Below are 24,788 nucleotides of genomic sequence, written 5' to 3' on the forward strand. Positions count from 1 at the left end.
AAAAACCATCCAACGAAAGTCTCTCTAACAAACATTCCCTTGAACGTCATACCGCATATTTGTCACATATATTTTTCGCGTCGTGAACAAAGAATCTGCAGTTCGTGTCAGTTCTGTCATATGTATGTTATATTGATACCAAAAGTAGGATATTTATATAATTTGTCAGCGGCAATTGATGGCTACTTTTTTTTGCATCAATAATATATATTGTATTTAATAAGTTTTGCAAAAGAAAAAAATTAATATAAAAATTGCAAGATTTTTTTTTAAGTTCTTTTTTCTTATAAAATTCTTGGACGCCATCAGCCAGCACGTCAACTTATTAACTTTGCTGTTATAATTATTGAAGAGAATATTTACAAACAAATATTTGTCAACGAATGACGAGATCCATACATTGATTGAGAACGCGCCTCTATGTAGTTCCAGCAAAGGTTATTTTTCCGGCCGTTCAGATTGAAAACAACTAGGGTTTGAAAAAAATATTTTTACGTATAAGAGAAGAAAAGATAACAGTTAAAAATGTCAAACTATTTATTCTTTCTTAAACTTTTTTAAGTTTTTATCTATCTTGCTCTCGAACATTAATCACCCATTATTAAGATAATTTATGTATGCGATTTCTCTTCTTCTTCCTTAACGCCTTAAATTTCACGAGTTAATTGCTAAAACCTTGAGAAATTTCAGTCATAATTTTTTATTCTTTAGTAAGTATCTGTAGTTTTCTATTTTATAGGAAAATTATGTCAGTGATATCTGATTTAACAGCGCTATTCGATTTATATCTGGAAATAAAAACCTGTATTCATGGAAATTATTTAGTCATGTGAATATATGGATAAACATAAAATGATATAAATAGGATTATAAAACAAAGTAAATAATAATATGTATAATGTATATGTGTTGTGTATGCGTATGGATATTTTTGTATAAATTTAATAAAAATTTATTCTTGCTGGTTATATTATTTTATCAAAATATTTTACAAGTCTTTTTAAAGATATTGAAACGCATTTGGTACTTGAATTAATTATTAATAATTGCTATATCATGAAGTTTATTAATTTACAATAATATTCGATTTTATTCAATGCATATTTTAATTAAAGCAAAAATAAATGAATTTTTTATCTTTTTTTTGCTACCTTGTATATTCTTATATATGTATATTATATTCTCATATTATATTATATTATTATATTATATTATATCATTATATTACTATATTATATTATATTTTTATATATTGTATATCTTTTTTTCGATACCTTGTAATCTTATTTTTAATTTTTTTCATATATATATGCTTATATGTTGTCTTTCTTTTATCTTCTTAATTGTTTATTTCCCATCTTTCTCATCTTTTTCTTCTTGTCTTGACATTTTTCTTTCTATTTTTCTTCCTGTTTCTATTTTTGCTTACTCTATGATTCTGTTTTCTACTTTTATTTTTCATTTCCCGTCTTTTTCTTTTTTTTTCTTCCTTCTCTCTTCTACTGCTTCTTCTTTTCTTTATTGCTTTTTTTTTCCGAAACTATTTATACTCCTTATTTTTTCCATTTGTTTTTTATTATTAATGTCTTTGAAAATAGATATTTATTCCCATATCATATTAGTATTGAGGGAAAAATCTGTGTATGTGTGTGTGTGTGTGGAAAATATAATTGGTGTTTCCATCCTAGAAATTTTACAGGCCAATACGAAACATGCTGTAGTGCATCATCTAATTACTCCGCTTTTATCGTAAAAAGAGAGAAAAAGCTTTTCCGTTTTAATCAGATTAGAATTGCGATTGTGCCGGAAACATTCTTAGGAAATTTCTCACAATAATTTTTAGCGTGTTTTTAAAAAGTTAGAGATGTAATGTAGCAATTAGCAAAAGTAACTTTTTAAAAATATCCTCTAATTAGATTATGAATATATATGCATACATATTATGTATAAAGAAAGAGAGGGAGAGAGAGAAGTATTAAGTTAAAATAAATTTAATAAAAAATATTTCGTTTAAGAATTAAATTCGTAATTAGATTAAAATTTGTCGATGATCGATATTATAAATGATCGTTTAGATCGATAAATCCGATAAATCCATCACCGATGCCGCGATATAATATTCACTTATGTTATAGTGCATATCGGAATGCAGGCATACATCGACGCCCAATCTAGCATGAATTGACATTCAATATCCCTATGAAATATGTGTAAGCGCATGCAGCCCTCATTTTATGGATTTCCTCCTCCTGCACCTCGTTATATATTAGCCATATCAAAGCCTCCCCTTTTTACAAGCCGCGACATATTACTCCGTATTGACTCGGACCTCTTCGATACTCGCGATATAAGCTTTGTCCCCTCGTGTTAAAAAGCTATTATTTACTTTAGTCGGGACAAGGCCGCCTTTAGTTTGTCATTTTATCGTAAGCGCCTTGTTGTTATCCACCTATTAGTACGTTCTCTTTATTTTTATCCATTAATGACCGTTCTATTTATAGAATAAAAAATTGCATCGCAATTATAATGTGATTTTAGTTAGGCTAGAGTTTCCCCTTAAATATTTTTCCGTACTTATGCTACCCTGAAGAAAAGAAAAGATTATTAATTATAATATGATTCGAATAACAATCTGTGATTTTGTAATTTTTCAGAAATAAAAATGACTGCAGTTTTATGCTGCGTTATAAGAGAAATTTTTTCGAAATTGAATAAAAAAAAAAAATACTCTACTACGCAAATGCATTTGTTATTCAACAACCCGTGCGTGACTTGCGAGGTTTCGACAAAACCTAAATGCAATTTTCTCGTTCATATTTCATAAACTTGCTTTCCTTTTACTTTTTGCTTATTTTGTTATTCTGTATATCAATCACGTCATCCGTCTAAATCTGAAGTGTTACATGATAAAGATGGAAAGCTAAACAAAAATCACGTAGCATCAAGATTGCGAATAGATCGATTTAAATGAATGGAGCTATCAAAGTTTACATCCAAGGAAAAAGCAAACAGTGTAACTTGCGAACTAAGGTTTTAATTAAAATTGATATTTCCAAAGCCTTGGTTTTATCGCCCGATCTTCCTCGTGATTTGTTAGCACAACATTTTATTCGACCGTTTTACGATCTGCATTACGTAGAGGATAAATCGCACAACTTAATTCTTGATTGTTTCTCCCTCACATTAATGGAAGGTAATCTAATTTCTTTTCTCGAGGATAATTTAGTTCCAAATACCTAAGAGGCGATTGTATAATCATATTGTTTTTGATTAAAATTATTTAATCAGACAATTAATTAAATTATTTATGAAGCAAAGAGACTATAATTCCTCGATTTTAAAAGTCTCTTCCATCTCGATATAAAAAGATATCACAAAATCGAGAGAAACAAAACGTTTAAGGAATTAGAACGCGTATCTCTTACAACGCAAAAGAAGAGAGAACTTCAAATCGCTTTAAACCAGATAAACGAATGACAAAGTTGGGCGGATTTTATTGGCTGGAACCAGAGCCAAATTAAAACTTCGTATTGCCTCGTCAAGTCCTGGTCGTTGTTACTGGCCTTAATTCTCCGTTTCCAGTCGCTGCATCCAACTAGTAGAGAATAAGAAGACTTTTATATTTTACGAGTTTCATACCGTCCTAACCTTCCTACCCCTTATTTCCGGCCATTCTATTTCCAGACGTCTATCGTGACTAAATGAGTATTAAAAAAAATGTCCAAAGATCCCGAAATAATTTGTTCTTTAAAAGTTTGAGGATGAAAAATGTCTGAATTTTACATAGTTCATTACGAAAAAATGCACGTGAAATTATAAAAATTCATTGTTTAATATCAAAGGCATTTCCAAGTCTAAATTTAAAAAAAAAATAGGATTATTCTATTTAAATAAAATAATCTTGAAAAAATACATAAAGATATATCACACAAACGGTAGAAAAAATACATATTTTGCATCATCAGGTATACACCTTTACCCTCCCAGATTGAACAAATTATAGACGGACGAGAAGAAAGTTTAGCTATATCTTCAAATATCGTGAAATATTTATGCGTTACTGAACAAAAACTTTTTTTTTAGTTTACAAAAGTTTAATTGAACCTCGTCAATAGAAGGTCGCTTTAATCAAATCTGGGTTGAAACTCAACTTGCAGATCTTATTTCGAACAGGTAACATTAGTTGACTTACTGACGAACTTCGATCAAATAAAGCCTACGTCTGCATCGAAACAAGATCTTAATCCGTCAACTAAGCTAAAGATCGAGTGATTCACAAAATCAAACTTCACAACTACATTTGATAGAAAATCTACATGTGAGAAGCGAAAAATTAATAATTGATAAGATTACCTAAATTTACACGTAATATTTGCAGTGAGTTTCACTGGAAAAAAAATGTTTGACCTTAAAAAAATGTTAATAAAATATTATACGAAAAAATAAATAAATAAATAAATAAAGAAAGAAAGAAAGAAAGATGTATTTACATATGTACTACAGACTGAAACATTGTAATATTATTCCTGAAATAAATATATATATATATATATATATATATATATATATATATATATATATATATCTGATTACGTCCATGTTTTCCAGACTGCTTGACGGAAAATTATATTAAAACACCTTATATGATAATACAAGTACGCAAACGGCGTTGTACATTTCGGATTAAAATAAAAATGCGATCACGTTCCACCCTAGAAACACGAGACATCTCATCTCGACGCGGTGTAGCGCGTATCAAATGTATATATATTCTGAAACTTTTATCTAGGGATGAATTGAAAATCCGCGCGATTTATCTTAAAGAAACAACACGGATCGCTTATTTTTAAGGAACGTTTCCTCGTTTTCATTTAGAGTTTATTTGCTTTTGAATTATACTTTGGTATCCCGACATTTTTTTTATTTATTCTGAGATATTTTTTATACACATATTTCTAATTACAAGATTGTCTTCCAAGATCGTGCGATGGAAAGTTATTGGAACAACACTAATACTACACGCAAATGTTGTTTTTTATTTTTGTATTGTATATTTCGGGTTAAAATAAAAATGTCGATTACATTCCACCCTACAAACACAAAAGATCTCATCTCGATGTGATGTAGCGTGTATCAAGTGGATTCTAAGTTTTTTATCGAATGGGAACGAATTGAAAATACGCATGGATTGTTTTAAAGATAAGATACGGATATTTATACAAATTATATCCCTGCGAAATTTTATTTACTTTTGAATTGTACTTTCTTTTCCAATATATTTTTTTTTATTTTTTATTAATCGTCATATATTGATCATTAAGCTACGTAGCTTTGTTTTTCGAAAAATGTCTCCATCATTCTGACATGGATTATACGTGAAAATGACACATGTGTACTCACGAGTGTTATCGTAGGGTATTCCATTGAGCTCGTCAAAGCAAGGGATGGTAGCCAGAGTGCCGGAAGGTGTCCGGGGCCAGCACAATATAGTGTCCCAGTTCACTTCGCATTCCAATCGCTTCCTGTTTTGATCCTGACTCTCGCGTTCGAGACACTTGATCTGCTCTCTGCTAAGCGACTCGTTCAGTTCACTAATGTATTCCAATACGTTAAACACGTAATTACTGTCGCTCAGCAGCTCTGTATCGTTTGCAGGGAACCAGGCCATATCTGGTGCCCCCGGCACAATCATCGGGTCCAATCCCGTTACGCTGTTTTTTCCACGGAGATCTCTTTTTAATTCAAGAGAAATAAATCTAGAAAAAAAGAGAGAATCCCCTAAATCCTTTTGTATTTTAAAATGCTTTCTTAATAACAACCTAACTTGAAACGAATTTACAAAGAAAATATTTGATCCTTATATATATATATATATATATATATATGTGTGTGTACTATTATTAATTTAATATTTGTTCTATTATAGCGTGTTTATTAAACTAAAATATTACAAAGTGCGCGCCAATTATTTCCTATTTAATAAATTGCAATTGAAAAATTCCAAAGTTAAAAGAAGAAATGTCTCCTCGGAATGTGAAATTACTTTACATAAAGATGGTAATATTAAATTAATTTATGCAAATAGTTTCTTGCTCAAACTAAAATAAATTATTTTTTAAATGAACGTTTGACTTTATATATAATGTTGTTCCAATCATCGAAATTAATTTGAAGTGCAAAAAGACACAGAAAACATTCAGTGTCTTTAAATTAAAAATGTCGAATATTTCGAGACGGTACAAATTAATTGTCACACGGTACTTGACTATCGTTTTACATATTATTGTTAAGACACGTGATGTCTTGTTAATTTTTTTTGAAATGCAATCATGACATAATCTATTATAACTATTATAATTAATAATCAATGATTAATTGAGAATAAACGTAATTACGATGACAGATCTTATCGATGCACGTATTTCTTAATTTATTGTATTAATATGTTATTTTAAATAGAAATCGGAACAATAAAGATAATATCAACAAATTATTGTTTCGTTACGATCCTTACGGGCAACAATTATTTCTTTAACAATGCTTAGAGTCAAATATTTTCGCCAATCTAAATGTAATTTATTTAGATTGAGAATGTATAATAAAACACAAATTGTAAGATTGATTAAATGAAGTAATTAAATTAAATTAGTTGCATTACAAATAATGAGAAGCAGTAACGTATCAATTGTTTAATTATTAAATAAAAGTAATTAAAAACTGAAGAAACAGAGTATTCTACATAAATTTATTCTGTATTACATTATATTATGTCGCGACGATAATGAATTAATTTACTTTATATACAGTGTACTTTAGGGAGGGATTATCGAGATCTGTCATATAAATACAGTCGGCAAATCTAATCTAATTTTTCCAGCGTCTAGTAATCTGTGTGTGAGTATTTTTATCTTTCATTTTAGCTTGCACTCGTATATTTATTCACTTATGTTAAATGTATTGTAATATAAATTCAATCTTTTTCAACTATAAAATAATTTAGAAATTATATTATAATATAATTAATAACCCTCCCAAAGCAGATACACCCTGACATTGGAGGAAGGATGCATCTGGAAGATTTATTCTGAAGGGGTAAATTTCTACTCGAAATACACATTGCTGCATTATCATTTTTCAGTGTGTTACAAATCATAGGTAGCATTTTTCCGATCTTGATTTCTTGTAATTGTCATCGAGAATCGCACTTACAATAATGAGAAATCTCATAGAACAGACTATTAGAAGTAGATTGTCTACATGAGAATTATAATGACAAATAAGTGGAATACTTCTCCCTCCTCGTGTCTACAAGCCGTTATGATATCATAGAATCGAGCAAATCGAGTCACTTTGAGATAAGAGTCGCCGTCGATCTCATCCATCGATATTCTTTCACCTCCGGGCTTAACTCTTGCACGAAGTTACCTCGTCGACTTGAAGTGCGATTCTCACACGAAACAGTATTGCTTCACAATCGTGAAATTCAAGAGTGTCGCGCAAAGTGTTCAAATGCGCGACCTTTTTTCTAATAATCCTGACAATCTGAGAGAAAGAAGAGGAAGACCTAAGAAAAGCATCGAGGAGCAATCCTGAGGTATTTTATCATTTTGTATACTATAGTTATTGTGTAAATCGCGTGTATATTAACTCGGTTCGTTTATTTGAACAGTTTAACTAAGAAAGCATTAGAGAGAGAAATACTTTTATATAAATTCTGTATAAAAAAGTTTCTATTAAAAAAAAAATAATAATCTTTTCAAAATTTATAAAATTATTCCATTATTCCATTATTTGCTTATTACATAAAAAATTCTGCGCGTAAATTAATAATCTTTTTAAATATATTAAATTTGATACGTTATTATATATATTAAATATTTTATGCGTTGTTATATATAATTTAAATCTTTTATTTATATGTTTCAGATTAACGAAGTTTTAAATTTATCATAATCTCCACTGTTGCTCATAAAATGGTCAGCAAATGAAAAGCTTTCATTTTATTTAATAATGGATATTGTAGATGTACTGATAGATTGTAGATTGTAAATTGTAGATAAATCCATTGCCTTAAATTAGATTGACTAAAACAAATTAGACCAAACAACTTATAATAAATTTTTTCAATATGCAATAAAATACATGTTACAAACGTAAGATAGAATTTCAATTTAGATTATCTATTTATCTTATTTAACGACGAACGCACTAGAATTTTATTATATGTGTGATTATTTATTCCAACGTGCACCGATTCTATTTTAATTTTTTATAGCCCATCGTCGTTAATAGAATCAGAAAATGTTATATCAGAAAATTTTGCTTTAACTGATGCCGAGTTATCAAATCATTAATTGATTTGCATATAATATTATGTTACGTTACATATAATAATAATAAATCACACAAATATTAATTCTATTATTAATATAAATTATTAATATTAATTAATTTTATTTTATTATAAGTTATACATTTTATTTTAAATTATATATTATTTTAAAAAGTTTAATCAATTTTGGCTAATAACTTGGCTCTATATCAGCTAGAATAAAGTTTATTTTCAAATAAACTTCTGACCAATAATCGTAAAGCCGCACTATAAGAAGCGTAAAACATTTACGCTTTCGTATTTACCGGTGTTAATAATAACATAGGAACACAAAAGGAGTTTCCTTCTTTCTTCGAGCTCTAATAGATCAATTAATAGGTCAACTGGTTGGATAAATACGGCTAGAATCAACAAAAGGTAGATTCAATACTAGTCTGAGCAATCGATAAACTATGCAAGATAAGTAACCAATATTAATCAGAAGACATAAAAAGTAAAAGGTATTTAAAATTCCTAAATATAATTGTTCACATAATTGTTCGCATTTTTAATTTTATCTACAATGGTATGTCATCAGGAATTCCGAGGCATCACGTAAATTACACTTAGGACACATTCCTCAATTTTATTGACTGCAATTAATGCATACTTTCGAAATTTTAATGACTTCGGGTTTTTGCTAGCTTCGCTAGCAAATAAGATTTTTAGAAAATTAAGTAATCAAATAAATAAATTGATTGAAACAAATATTGAAGAATAAAATTAAAATTTAAATAATATAAAATTTAAATTTATTTTTTTTAAATTAAATTAAATTAGAATAATAGAAAAATTAAAATTTTAAAATTATACAAAATTAAAATTAAAATTATTTTTAGGAGAGATAAAGTTAAATTTTCTCTTTAAAGAAATTTTTAAAATTAATAAATTCCATATATTAATTCTTGTTATCAACAAATATATTGAAATTGTAAGTATATTAAAGTATTGGATATGCCTCTAAAATAAATTTTCATTTTTCGCAAGAATAAAATTATGTAAGGGAAGTTGCTTACAACAACTAAAGAATTAATCGGAATTAGAAAAGAAGCAATAACAAACTACGAGACTTTCAAAAGAATTTTGATACAAGAATCGATTTAATATGTCTTTTTTAAATATATGTATATATATATATATATATATATATATATATATATATATATATATATATATTCTAATTTAAATTTATATCATAAATTTTACTTTTAAAGTAAAAAGACATGTCCATGTATAGTTGTTACTCAAATTGTGACAAACTGTCAAAGCTTTTACACTCATTATATCAAACAAGTTGTAGACTTTAACCTGTTCCTGTCACTCTTTTCTACGCAATATTCGAGAAATGGTATGCTAAGAATTTTCTCTCGGAGATTTTGGTCACGTCCTTGACTTTATGGCCATTACATCGACAACTCGATATACAGTCGCTAGCGTTTCTTTGATACAACAAATTACAACAAGAAGACAAGGAAAATTCATGAAATGTTTTCTCGAAAGTCACCTCTTCATAGAGAAAAGAGCTCTGTAAATTGTCTGTGTATCTGCGTTATACATGTGTATACTTGTTGAACTTTCTACACAAAGAGTTTCCGCAAAAGAACACACATGTCAAATGGTTTCGGTAATTTTGGTGTAATTTCCAACAAAAGTTTTAATAGATTTTTTTTCCGTTATATTTACTTACTATTGTTAGAACTGTTTCTGTAACAAACGGACGACAGGGAAATGCAAGTTGTCCCATTATACAAAGTAAACTGTATAATAATTCAACTATACTTTGAATATCAAAATGTCTGTAAAATATGACAATTTTTCTTATCTTGAAAAATTTATAGAAAGAATTTTCGAACATACAAAATATACATATGTGTATATAAACTAGACTTTGAGATATGAGAAAATTAAAACAAATGTAATTTGATCAAAATATCTAAAAAATTATATTAAAATATTAATATGTATTTATATCCGTACAAAGTTCTAATTAACTCGATAATTAGTATCTTACAGATATATGTGTTAAAATTTCGTACATATGTACAAGATAATAATTATTTAATATCTTGTGCAAGATAATAATTAATTAGTACTGGATATTAATAATAAGACAAAAATTCTCACTGGATATCATGAAATTCATTAAATAATAAAACTAAAGATGCTCGTTGTTCATGCTTTGTATTGAAAAACACAAAAACGTCCATTTAAAAAAAAAATATTATTTTCTGATCCACCCAATATTTCGTTCAACTAGAGGAGATTGCGTGTGCGTGTGCGTATTGTTACTAGTATATCTGAATGACGTTTCGACGTCACATTCTCTCAACTTATCATCGGTCGCGAACTCGACGTGTCACGTTGAGTTACTAAAAGATACGTTAAAATCCTCGACGCCTTTATCCGCCGACGCACGCTTAATTTTTACAAGATAAAAAGAGTCAAAAAGCATTTTCTAGCTTCTGACATGTAATTATCCCTTTTACTTTCGGTAATAAGGTAGCGCTTCTGTACTCTTAAAAAAAAGACTACAATTTCTATGCGTAAAAAATTTTTGTTAAATTTTCCGAAATATCATTTTTTTTAAAGAGCTCAAAGTAACAGGATAAACATCAGTCTCTTCATGTGTTTTCTCAAGATCATTGAATCGCTTTCTTAAACTAGAGATATGTTGATCCCTCGAGTCTCTTTCTTCCTTTCTTTTTTTTTTTTTTTGAATAAATGCTGAACGCGATATGACAAGCGACGTTTAAACGAAAACGATATTATGGAATGTATAATTCCATATAAAACTTCCCCTTTAACATGTAGCCCTTATGATCAAAAGTTTAAATTTTATTGCTTATTTATCATATTTTAACATATTTTAACGTACATATACAAAATTTTAGAATTACATATTTTATATCGCGCAATTATTAGAGATTTTTTATAAATTATTAAATATACATCATTACAATATTTTATATAATAGTCCCTACGTCAGACTGTCGTATTTTTCGATACACATTTGATAAGAAACGGATTTATTGAGCGACATCAATTTAACTTCTCTGCAATTTCTCAACTCGCGCCCGCGTTGAAGTACGAGACGCTTAGAGTGACAAACGGTTACGATCAGACTGTCAAACGGTTACGATCATCCACCATGCACGGAGCTCTTAGTCCCAAGAAGCTGCCACTTCGGGACGGAACTATTAGACGGAGCTCTTGGGTACTCGAAATCAATAATATCGACCGTCAGTAGCAATAGTCACTCCTATACAGACGTAACTCACTATATGTGTTGAGGAAGCTGCGGCAACGCATTCTCCCATTATCCGGAAAGTACCTCTCTTACAGTACTCCAAGATAGTGATTCTAGAGATATAGGGCGAACGTAGCACCTACAGGATGATCGAATGTCCCGTATTAATTATTAAGTTCTCACTAAATTATTGTGACATGTCTTATTATATCCGACCAATACATGATATAATCTATACAATAATCTAATTTATAATTTAATTTTCTTACAAATATATATATTTGTAATAAAATTAAATTATAAATTAGATTATTGTACAGATTATCTCGTATATTCGTCAATTTTGTTATATATATGTATATATTTATTTATTTATTTACTTATAATTTGATTTTGTTTATAATCTAATTTAATTTTGTGGTATATATACATATATATATTTATATATATATATATATATATATATATATATATATATATAAATTAAATTAGATTATAAATTAGATTAAATTATAAGTAAATAAATAAATTTTCTGTGACAACTGTTTTATTTTCAAATACTCACATATAGACGTATAATAGCACCTATATTAATTACATAAGTAAATAAATACAAATTTTCTCTCTCTTGTTTTTTGTGTTTTTGTTTTCGAGAGAAATATTTTTTAAAGAATATTGAAACACATACAAAAAAGGAGCAAAACTTGTTTTATTATATATAGGATTATTCAAAATAATTTGATATCGTTAAACTAAACTTCAGACAAAATTTTGTAAAAGAAAAAAATCGTCTCAGAATTCGCTCAAGAATATGTCATTTTAAGGACATCAGGTTGTTTTGAATCAGCCTGTATATATAACAAAATTAAATTAGATTATAAATTAGATTAAATTATAAATAAATAAATACATATATATAACAAAATTAAATAATAAATTGGATTAGTGTACATATAAACTATATTTTTCCAATGTTGACTGACAGAATCAGCAGAGGAGCGATGTCGCAAAAAGTTAGCAAACGCTCGCGTTTAATTCACGAAAGCTCGATTCTCTCTCGGCAAGGCCTCGAGAACATTTCGTTTACCGAACGAATCAGTATTGAATTCGTTCGCAGTTTCACCTTTTTTTCTTTTTTTTTTTTTCGATTTTCATCGTTTGACCTTCTTCCCTTGGGAAACCGCACAATACATGAACATACCCATTCGCCTATAACTGACATAGGTGTCCTTCTCGATAAAACTACCTACCTAACATTCTTAAACGAATATACAATCGATTATAATGTCTGGGATTTCAATTAAAGAGAACTTTAAGAAACAGTGAAAAGATATAACATTCAATTAAATTTTGATAAACAGTTATTTTGGTTTTCAATAAAAAACCTAATTTTACGTTCTACTTGTGCTCTAAATAAAGTTGACAAAAACCTCCCATAAATCCACATAAATTGTTATTGTTTGAGAAATATCAGTTAACTGGCGTGACAAATTTATAATACGAAAGCGATGATAAGATCAGCCTTATCGAGAAGAAACTGATTTGTTTTCGTGAAATTCGTAGCGAGAGAGAGGTTTCTTAGCAGGAAACATATACAAAAATATCATTTGTTCACAATCTGATTTAAAATTATAACATCTATATCTCTGAGAATAATATCTTTTCGTAAAAGATTCTCAGAAAATTCAAGATATTATAGATGCGCGATTTTGAAATAAATTATATACATATAGTATATAAATACGAATAAAGAGAGAGAGAGAGAGAGAAAGAGAGAGAGAGAGAGAGAGAGAGAGAAAGAGTGAATGTCAGCTTCAAATTTCAAAGACAGCGTAAATCTTTGACATTTACTATTTGTTATTTTAAACAGTTTTTATTGTAAAAAATACAAAAAAAAATTCTTTGAATCAGATTTTTCAATATCAGATTTTTTATTGCAATGTAAATTTTCGGTGACAACCGTTTTATTTTCAAATATTCACATATAGATGTATAATAGCACCTACATATTAATTACACATGTATGTAAGTAAATAAACACAAATTTTCTCTCTTTTGCTTTTTGTGCTTTTGTTTTCGAGAGAAATATTTTTAAAGGAATATTGAAATACATACAAAAAAAGGAGCAAAACTTGTTATTGAATCAAACTTATTAAATCATGATTCTATAATTCTATAAATATGTATAATTTAATAATTAATTAAATTATAAAATTATATATCGATTATATGAATAAAGAAAAGATATTAAAAAGGATATTATGTAAAATACATGCAATAGAAATAAAATTATATATATTAATGTTATAAAATTTATTAAATTATTACGTCATAATTTGATCCTATTTATATAAATATATTCATCAATTTCTTTGTTTTTTTTATATTCTCTCCCTCTCTCTCTCTCTCTCTCTCTCTCTCTCTCTCTCTCTTCAATTTAACGATTTACATCTTAAAATTACAGAGATAATCTATTTCACAGAAATTAAACAGAAACAACTCGTTTTAATCGAATTTTCGAATAAGTAAGTTTGTTCTGTAAATAAGAATTTTACGCAGCTTAACTTGCATTAGAAACTGTAACTCTCTTATATACGAAAGACCGCGAGCTCTATCTTACAGTATTATCTACAACGAGGGCATACATTCTTTCCTAATCCTCGACATAGACAGCCTCTCGGCTTCCTTAATCTTCGCAAAAGACGCGTTACTTCGTACTCTGGGAATGAGTTCCGGATCGCTAATTTAAAAGCGATTACTGCGCGACGCAGTCAGCAAGGGATTTATCGGCAATTTAACCCTTTCGATGTTGCCCTCCAGGGTCTATAAAAGTGCACATGGGCGAATTTATTACCTAGAGGAGGAAAGAAAGAAAGAAAGAGATTATGGCGTTGAAAAAAAAAAAATAATTGGCGAATTGATGGGGTTAATTAATCAATAAATTTTATTCGCAGGCGCGCGTGCGTATATGTTAATTCATTAACGGGATAGCTCGAATAAATTAAATTTCGCTTGAAGCTAATCCCAAGTTTAATAGACGTAATTACAATGTATATAACTGTATATTAATTTTGAATTGAGATAAAATCTGCTTGCATCAATACATATATGAAGAACTATGGGGGGAGGATTAACATCTACATCATGCGCTGAATTCAATTTTCAGAAACTTTAGAATCACAAAAAATTTATTTATACCAGCAATGTGATGCGAGATAATCGCATTACGATATAATCGCGTTGAAATCGTGCGATTCGATACTAAAAGCCTTATACTTACGGTATATATTTTAGAACCGCGTTAATTCTTTGCGATTTGGATTAGTTCCAGTTCCTCTCTTTTCAAACTTTGAAATTTTATCAATCTAACATTAAAGTCTCTTGACTTTTATCATTTTTTTTTAAATTATATAAACATTACAAAAAAAATATGGTTTCCTAATAAATATAATTATTTATTTTGTTACGAATGTCTGGAGAATTTCGTGATTGCACTGAATCCATTTCGAGGAAGAGCTAATCTTCTATGGCAGAGAACAATGAACGTGAAATGTATAGCTACTACAACAGTTATATTATGATATAATAGCAAATATTTTAACATAACAGTTTCATGTAAACTTTATCTTATATGTATATATACGATGAAGATGATTTGCTGCGAAAACTTATCGGCATCAATGAAAGGTATTATAATTGCATTTGTTTGGGGAGGAAAATAATTCATTCGTGCGTCCCAAGTCGATCACACGAATAACGTTTGTACAACAAATATATCTCATTTTAATATTTATACATAAATGTATAATTCCAGTTAATGTATAAATATATAATATAAAAAATAACATTTATAAATAAATAATTAAATTTTATATATATATATATGTATAATATTTATATTATACATATTATTATTATATATTTAATAATAATATATATTATATACAGGGTGTCCTTGAGATCATTTGGAGTCGATTTTTCCCCAGCGAAAATATGGAGGGACGTCATTATTTTTTGCATGTTTCCAATTTTTGTCATTATATATCTTTGTAATTAAGCCTTCAATTAAAATTCTATTTTAGTAAACTCTATCTGAAATTAACTGAAGAATGTAGTTTTGGTAATTTTTTAACTCCAAAAGTTTCGTTTGTGAAAAGCACCTTTTTTCAATCGCTTATAACGCGGAAATTATTGATGTCTCGACATTTTCCCTAGGAAAAACCGTCTCAAGAATCTGCCAGCAAATTTTTCACCAATTACAGGACACCCTGTATATATATATATATATATATTTTTTTTTTTATTTATAATTTATATATATAAAGTCTAAATTAAAGTAAAAACCAGATTTTCTTTAAAATTAAAATAAATTACACAAGGAAATAAAAGTCAGCGTAGTATATAGAGCGCGCAAACAAATTTATTCAATAAATTTCAGGTCAAGATTCACATTTTTCTTCAGCGCAAACTATAATAATTTGCAAGTAAGAATAGAATTTGCATGGTAAGGGTAAAAGGTTCAAACATGAATCAAAACGTATACGTTATTTTAAGTCATCTTTTTTTTTGTATTAACGATTTAACATTGATGATTTAAAATTTATTGATTAAATTTATATTTGTGCGCTCTATTTATCGCACTGACTCTTATTTGCCTTCTCATGTAATTTATGATATATCAAAAAATATATATAAATATATTGAAGTATGTATAAATAATTCTCTTGAAAATGTAGCTTTCGTATGTTGTCTATATTTTATAAAAAATATAATTTTTAAAAATCTTGATTCTATCCGAAAAAGTCGAGAATAAAAAGTAGACATTTTTTACGCGATAAGTGTTTGAAAGGATATTTCTCAGCTGATTTTATAAAAAATATAATTTTACAAAACAGAAAAACTGCATATACTCTGTTTCTATACAGTTTTGCAATCACCCAACACTTTTCATCGATACCATTGAAACGTTTTCCCATATCCTACCGTTACGTCAATACGATGATGACCACCTTAATCCTTCCGGCCAACGGTTTCGTTCAGCAATAAATATGAAATGTATCTGCACCACGATGTCAACCGCACTGCAAACGTTTGCGGTTGTAACGACACTGTAATTTTATGCTGTAAACCTCGATCTCACATTCGCAAATGTAATTGCTTCCAATATCGTTCCTTGGCCGACTGTTATTCTCAGCGATGATCTCGTAAAGAATAGAAATTTTTTTTATGCGAAACGTGTTTCACAGAGCGACGAGCAATCGTTCAATATATAGTTGTAATAAAATCTCATCGCACTATCAGTGTAGTGCGATGTGTCAACTCGTCGTATCGAACAACACGACAACCGCGAATTATGCTAGAGAGAATCTTTCATCGCGAAAATAAATGTAATATACTCTTTTTATTGCAGATATCTATCTACTCTACACATTATTATTTCTTTATCTTTTTTTTTTTTTTTTTTCTCGAAGAACAATGTAATTTGCTTGTAATTTCGTACCGTCTACACCGGCCAGCGATGACACGCGACTGCCAGCCGGCGGCACGTGTTCCAGGACGAGGACCACTACCGGCCACCTCCGCGGCTCTGACGCGACGACGCCGACGGTGAAGTCGACTTTGCGGCGGCCGCGTCCGCGCAGTATTGTCAGACCAGTTGATACGACCCCATAATTTTGTATACTTTGTATACATGTATATAAGGCATATTAGGGTGCTTCAATACTTTATGAAGGATCGAATTTTCTCGTAACGAGGGAAAATATCGTGGGGGATTAACATTTGTATGTCAAAACTCGTTATCGCAAATGACTAATATATATGCGTAAGATATAAATGAATCTTGTATGAGACGGCCGAATTTCGTCCTTCAACTATCGTTTTCTTAATGGTATTTGCAAAAGTACCACCCGACATTAAGGCCAAATATTCTGCGTTCGCGTGTTTGTGACTGTGATATGGATTTTCCTAGGCCGGTACCTAGAGCCTGGATATAATGACGACTGAGAACTGATAGCAGGCGCGAGTACAGAACAAGGTGCGAACACGAGCATGCGCTACCTCGTTCGCGATTTCTCTCCGCCGTTCCGGACATTGTATCCGCAATACGATCATCAAAGGAGTTGTCGTAAAATCTCCCCCGAGAGGAATAACAGCTGAGGAAGATACACGCAAACACTGATCGCGTGGAAAAAAAATTTCTATTTTTCATTCCCGACTTATTTTCCCGAGTGGAATCAGGACTTTGCTTGCGTCTCATGAATAACGAGTTTAAAAAAAAAAGTACGCAATATTGAATGAAAAAGGGAGCTCTGCAAAAAGAGGAACGCAAATATGGACTCGAAATAGATTTGAGATTAGATCCAAAAGGAAAAAAAAAAAATATGTGTCGATGTCTAAAAATTTAAGCTCGCACTGTTTCTAAAAAAAGCCTCCCCTAATTACATATCCTGTCAATATTCGCTCATATCACGTTTTCGTCACAGCAGGAAGATTAATTTCCTCTTTCTCGCGAGTAATATCTGTGGATTAGTAACAGAGTCCTTGTCTATATACGTCTATCAGCCATTTCCATTCACGTTGATCGCTCGAGTAGCTGAAACCGATTCGAAACCAAAATAATGGATATAAATTCTACAAGACATGATGGATTCTTTATCTTTTAATTAAATTAAATATTACGTACAAAAACAGATTTAGTGGCAGAGAGAAAAAAATTATTTTAAACACGAGGTAATTTTGGATAGCAGGTCTTTTTAATTTACTTATTCGTAAAATAAAGAACTATTATTTTTAATACAATCTGGATTTATGTGTCTTTAGAATCATTACTGCATTATTCAATCCACGGTATAATTTTTGTCCAAATAACACGAGAATAGAGGAATTTAAGTCTAGAAGAATTTAAAAAATGCAGAACATGACATTCAATAAAGTTTTGATAATAAGACAATTTTATTTTCTTCGACAAGTGATATCATCTTTCATTTTCTTCGATAAATAATATCATCTCATCGCATGGAATATCAAATTTATTATGAAAAATCGATATTTCATGAACAATAAGCAAATTCTACAGCTGTATAATAATACAAGTATTTAACCAAAGTTAAGTAAATTGACAAGTAATAGTAGTTGTAGTAAACTATGTATTGGCGATCCCTGCAAATTGTTCTATTTACAGCCTATCTTGCCTATGTACTCGAGAATCCAAATTTATAACCCGTTATACTATCCTGAGTTAGCTCGCACATAAAACGGAAACTGATGACCATAACTGATTAAATCTTTACATCCGTTAGCAAATATGACTATCTTGGCGTTTTAGCCGGTAACATGGTAGAAAATGAAATTCAGAAAAATTTATGAAGATGCGTCAGGAACGTAGAATATATTTAAGATGCAATATCCAAGGACGACTTACGAAAGGTATAAAATTGGCATTTAGCATGCTACATTTTTCAATAAACTTACAAAAATAGTATAGATCGGTGCACGAAAAAAATAACGCGTATGTATTAGAAAAAATTGAACGCAAATTATAATTTAAAATCCAAGCTAAAAATTAAACGAGAGATTTCACTACAAAAGAAATTAAAGGTTTAAAAATATGTCACTTTTATAAAAAACTTTTATTTATCTTTGTTTCGATATAGCTATTTTTGCGAACGTAATAAATAGTGTGAAAGTTGAAACATTCTGTATTTTTTTACATATATCCTACGCATATTGCTCTTGTGAATAAAATGTGAATTAAAATTCTACTTTTAAACAGTATTTATATATTTGTCAAAAATCATACATGTATATATTTTTTATTACATATCTATATAATTTTTTTTCATTTTAAAGTTTTTTTTTAAAGTAATATTTATAATATTTTAAAACTTGTCTCCCACACTTTATTCCTTTTTTAAATAGAAACATTTTAAAATTAAAAATATATTAAATTGCTTCATACATATCTACATATTAAAATATTCTATTTCAGAGAATGTCAAAGAAAATAAAAAAATGTCTCTGTCATATCACTATACACAAAGATTTAACAAATATTCCGCAATTCAAAGTAAAAACAAATCAATCAGTACGAATAAATAACAAAATAAAATCATAAAGAGCGAACAATGTTTACTTTTATGGTTCAAGTTTGTATAAAACATTTGGCTGGAAAAATGCTGAAAATTACTTCTATGTTAATCGACAGCTATATTGCCGGACGCGACAGCATGACAGATTAGAAGGTAACTATATATTTTGGGATATATTATTCTAAATGAAAAAAAATGAGAAGAATTGTTTAATATAATTTGTTTTAAAATTCTGATTTTAAGATTGAAATAGATTTTATCATTTTATATATCTTAAATTAGTTTCTCTTTTCCTCTCTTCTATCTAATTAAATTTATAGAGAAAATGCGTTACTTTTATTTCTTTCTACATCTTTTAGTTTATTTTTATATTAAGTTTAAATTATTTAAAACGTGTTTAATATCACACAAAACACATAATGCATTACTAATATATATATTTATTTATTTATTTTAAAATAAATTTTCACGAAAAATATATTAACATATTTCTATATTGAAAATATTATAGCTTCTAGGAATGTAAAATTTTTTACTTCGTTTAGTTTTGACTTTTGTATTTGGATATAGCTTCGTACAAAATATTAAAAACCAATTATATTTTTTATTTATAATGTCAAATAATATTTAGATATCTATATGCATATTTGAAGACAAACGTATCAAATGTGATGGAAAAGTATGTCAACAGAATTATATATACTTGTATGTATATTATTTATTTATACATATGCCTATATTTGAAATTGAGGATAAGAGATAGAAAGCATGAATTTTGGCTCTCTTAGAGATGGTTTGTAAGAGAAATGTGGTTTTCTCTTGGAAGTCAAATAAGGAAATATCTATAAGCCAGCACTCAGCACAGGTGTCTATGTTATATACTACTACTACACTTCTTGTAATTTTGTTCAATTATTCTCTCTGTGGTGAAACTGTTTCGTTCTTTGCTACATCCTCGTCACAACTAAGTTGTTCAGTTAAGCTGTTCTTGGCGGAGGAAGACTTTAGTAAACATGGAAACTAATTCCTCCATGGAAAATAATTGAACAAAGGTACGAGAAGTCTTCTTTATAAGTGCTGCATATCACAGACGGCTATGGTTAACTGCTCTCATATCGGATATATTCTAGAATATTTGAAATTATTATTCACAAATATATTTTAGTTAACACTAATCCACACAACTTCTCCTCTTTCTCTATCGAGCTTTACGTTGGCAGATATTTTCCTCTCGTTGCTTTTGAATTAACCTAGTTCCGCACATATGCGTCGTTGAAAGCGGCTGAATGGAAACCTTAAAGGAAATAGTGTGCGCTTCAGCTTTTATCTCTTGACGGAGAAAAATATACCACCTTTATCCAATAACAGATCTACATTTCTATATAAGTTCTACAACTATGTTTGGAAAAAATGTACTCTACAAAAAAAAATTTCATTGACATACACATAAGCTTATTTCTTATTAGCAATTTTAATATAAAAAAAACACTTATTAAAAAATGTGTTAAAATAGATTGATACGATGAAAAATATAATTACGCTCAAAAAAATATTTTGCTAATTTAGATAGATTTCTAGATGTCTCAATGAAAATTTATCGCTATTTTTTGTATCTGTTAGAATATTATTAAGTCTCTTTTAATAATAATTCAATTAGTGTCGATTTTGCAATTATTTAATTATTTATAGTTTAGTTTTACGTAATTTCTTTTACTGAAAACTAAAGCAACACTTTAGAATGAAACATTTTAGCTGAATGTTAAATCTAACGTAACAAAATCAATATAAAAATTAAAAAACAAATAGTCAATTTATTCAAGAATCTTAAGTCTTATCACTCAAAAAAATATTTTGCTAATGTAGATAGATTTCTGGATGTTTCAATTAAAATTTATCGCTACTTTTTGTATCTGTTAGAATATTGTTTGTCACGTATGGAATTTATAGCAACAATATTCTAGCGATACCTCTAGAAAATTTAGATCCCATTGCCAAATATTAATCACAAATATAATTGTCCTTGACATTAGGCCTTAAAGATAGGCATCACAGACAAATTTTCTGTCTAAATTACACTAATAGTACAGATATAAATTCTGTCTCTATCATTTAAATTGATTAAGTGCAAAATATATGCAGTACCACAGTATTTGCTAATAATTTATCTGTTTCAGTGAATTTTTTACACCTAGAAAATTTTTCTTAAAGTTGCATGATCATTTTTGTTAATGTACGCAAAATTTTATTTTATATATTTAATTAATTATTTAACGGACGAATCTTTTATTAGTTTATCGATAAAATTGTATTTTTGTCTATCTCTACTTTCTCGACAACGACGAATTATTCGCGATGCCGCTTTCGTGCAAACGCGAATCATCTCAAATCCGAGGTAATCCTCTACGGAAACGTAACGCAGATTAAAGACGCAGAGTCAGTAGCTATAGCCGTTCAGATAAATGAGTAGATTCGGTTTCCGATGACCAAATATCTCAATTTTCAAAGAGTCTTCCTTTTTCCAGGTATTTTCACAAGTTTTTTTTTCAAGTTTATTTTTGTTTGCGATACATGATGAAAAAATTAAAAATACGTTTTGCTACATTTGTCTTATTTAAAACTTTGAAAAAATATCAATATTAATTCTATCATTAAAGAAGATGTCCAAACAAACATTAAGTTTGATGAAAGGAAGAGAAGAGTATCGAAAAATATATATTGACAGGGGGTGTACTCAAATCTTGTAAGAAAATTCTCTGAAAATTCCTTGATTTTTCAGATATTTTTATTCAAAATTCCAAGTAAAAAAAATATTTTCTTTTAACTTTTAACACAACTGTCTCTAAAATAAATTTTTTTATTACATGCATTTTATAATGTTTTTCATTCATACAAAGGAAAAACACGGAGCCTCTTAAGTTTCAATGATATTAGATTTATAAATGTAAAAACTGAATAACTTTCATAAGATAATTTTTCATTTATGTAAAATTTTTATTTCTTTATTATTAAAAATTACAAAGAGCACTTCATATTCAATATTAAGACATTAAATATATAAACAAACAAAAAAATATATATATATTTATTCATACGGGACAAACTGAAATGTCAAGTTTACGTTGTCTCACTTTATCTGACGACGATTTTTTTTTTGTATATACGTAAAAATTATTAGAATATTAATTAAACAAATTGTCAAATTAAACGCTAGTCATATTTCGATAATTTTATCGATTAATGAAACTTCGTATTATTCTGCAATTACTTTTAATTTTCAGAGAGAGAGAGAGAGAGAGAGAGAGAGAGAAAAGAGAGAGAGAGAGAGAGAGAGAGAAACAGAGAAACAGAGAGTTTTATATATTAAAATTATTAGAATATTTATTAAACAAATTACAAAATAGATTGCCCAAACATATAAATATCGAGATGAGACGTTGGCCGTATTTCGATAGTTCGATTTTAATGAGATTCATGTCAATCTATAATCACTGTTAATTTCTAGAGATGATTTTATACGTAAAAATTATAATATATTTATTAAACAACTTAAATTGGCCGAAATGCCAAACGTACAAGTACTGATTGTGAAATGAGACGCTGGTCATATTTCGAATGTTCTATCGATTTTAAATGAGATTTTGTATTATTTTTTGTGTCATTCTGTAATCATTTATACTTTTGGAACAAAGTTCTACATATGCGTAATTGTTAGAATATTTATTAAATAAATTAGATATCTCTCGAAATGTCAGTGTAACATGAATCTCTCGTCCAGTGTCTCGGGCGATCTAATTTACATAACTATCTAATATAATATTCTAATAATTTTTACGCGTATAACTTTTTGTAGAACTATTGCAGCATTCTCAAGTGCTTAAAATTTGACAAGAATGCTAAAAAAAATTTGTTGAAGACTAAAGTGAGATGCAGCGTGAACCTGATGTCTTAGTTTATCTCGATTTTTTTCCAGCCTATTCTTTTAATAGCCAGCACTATATTTAATTATTATTTAATCTACATATCAAGAATTATTTAATTAATTATAATTTCCAAAATTATTATAAATAAAGCCAAAACTCTCAACTCGATTAATGAGTTTTCACCAAATGAGGTTCTAGTTTCAAACAAATATGAAATGTGTTATGCGATAACTGCGACAAAAAAAATTAATTCCGCGAATAATACCCCAGGTAGCAAGCATATGTCATTTTGACGTCGAAAACTGGTCATTTCTGGTTCAATGACGTCACGTCATCAAATAATGTCTAATTTAAAACGTCTTAATGATGTTGTAAAAAAACGTTATAATATCGTGATTCTTAAGTCATTATTATAAATTGCCCGAGTATTACTATTTTTTAACTAAAAATTCATTTAATTTTTTATAATATCTTAAATTATTCAAACAATTTTGTGTATAATTTTGATATTCACAATTCTCTATACCTCAGGACCCTAACATGAATTTCCTCTATAACTTGGGACTTGATCATCGATTTTTTCCTCTAGCGTAAACTCGTGAAAAGTGAAAAGTTTCATTAACGAATTCAATATTTGTGAATGAATTTTTCATTTTTTACGAGCTCACGCTAGAGAAAAAGATTCATAATCAAATGTCATTCAAATGCCACTAATAGGTCCATAATGGTCAAAAAGTCACGTCTTTTTAACGTCTTGAAATGTCGTCATCGGTCTGTGACATTAGTCCGTCATTTTTTCGTCATTTTTACGTCATTACATCACGTCATATTTGGTTCAAACTGACCAAATTTTGACGTCAATGTGCTTGGTACCTGGGTTGGTAAGCGTAACAAATAGAAAATTCGGTAGATCCAATAAATATTGATTTAAATTATCTTTCTAAAAAAATATTTTCGAGATAGAAAATAGATTTAAATGTAAATATTTTCTTTCTGGATTTTTTTCTAAGATTTAACATCGTCAAATTCGAATCTAAAATGCCTCATCTTAAAGACTGATTTTAATTTCTAAGATAAATACATCAGTTTATTTCTATAATTTCAAGCGTTATTTTGTAAGCACTTAAACACTCACAAAACACTCTGGCAACATTTTATTT

The 24,788-nt window shown here is 28.7% G+C and overlaps 1 protein-coding gene across 6 annotated transcripts in view; it reads right to left on the reverse strand.

Annotated features, from left to right (window-relative positions):
* Dh44-r1 (Diuretic hormone 44 receptor 1) overlaps positions 1–24,788 on the reverse strand; it is an 85,710-nt gene that overhangs the window by 51,200 nt on the left and 9,722 nt on the right. For 4 of the 6 annotated variants that reach the window (XM_072907182.1, XM_072907197.1, XM_072907191.1 and 1 more), the window contains exon 3: positions 5,401–5,756. In XM_072907182.1, coding sequence (XP_072763283.1) covers positions 5,401–5,692 — 292 coding nt within the window. In that variant the 5' untranslated portion in view covers positions 5,693–5,756. The other 2 variants (XM_072907167.1, XM_072907202.1) reach the window with 2 other exon arrangements.

Source organism: Anoplolepis gracilipes, chromosome 2 (genome assembly GCF_047496725.1).
Source record: "Anoplolepis gracilipes chromosome 2, ASM4749672v1, whole genome shotgun sequence".
In the NCBI taxonomy this organism is placed as follows: Eukaryota; Metazoa; Arthropoda; class Insecta; order Hymenoptera; family Formicidae; genus Anoplolepis; species Anoplolepis gracilipes.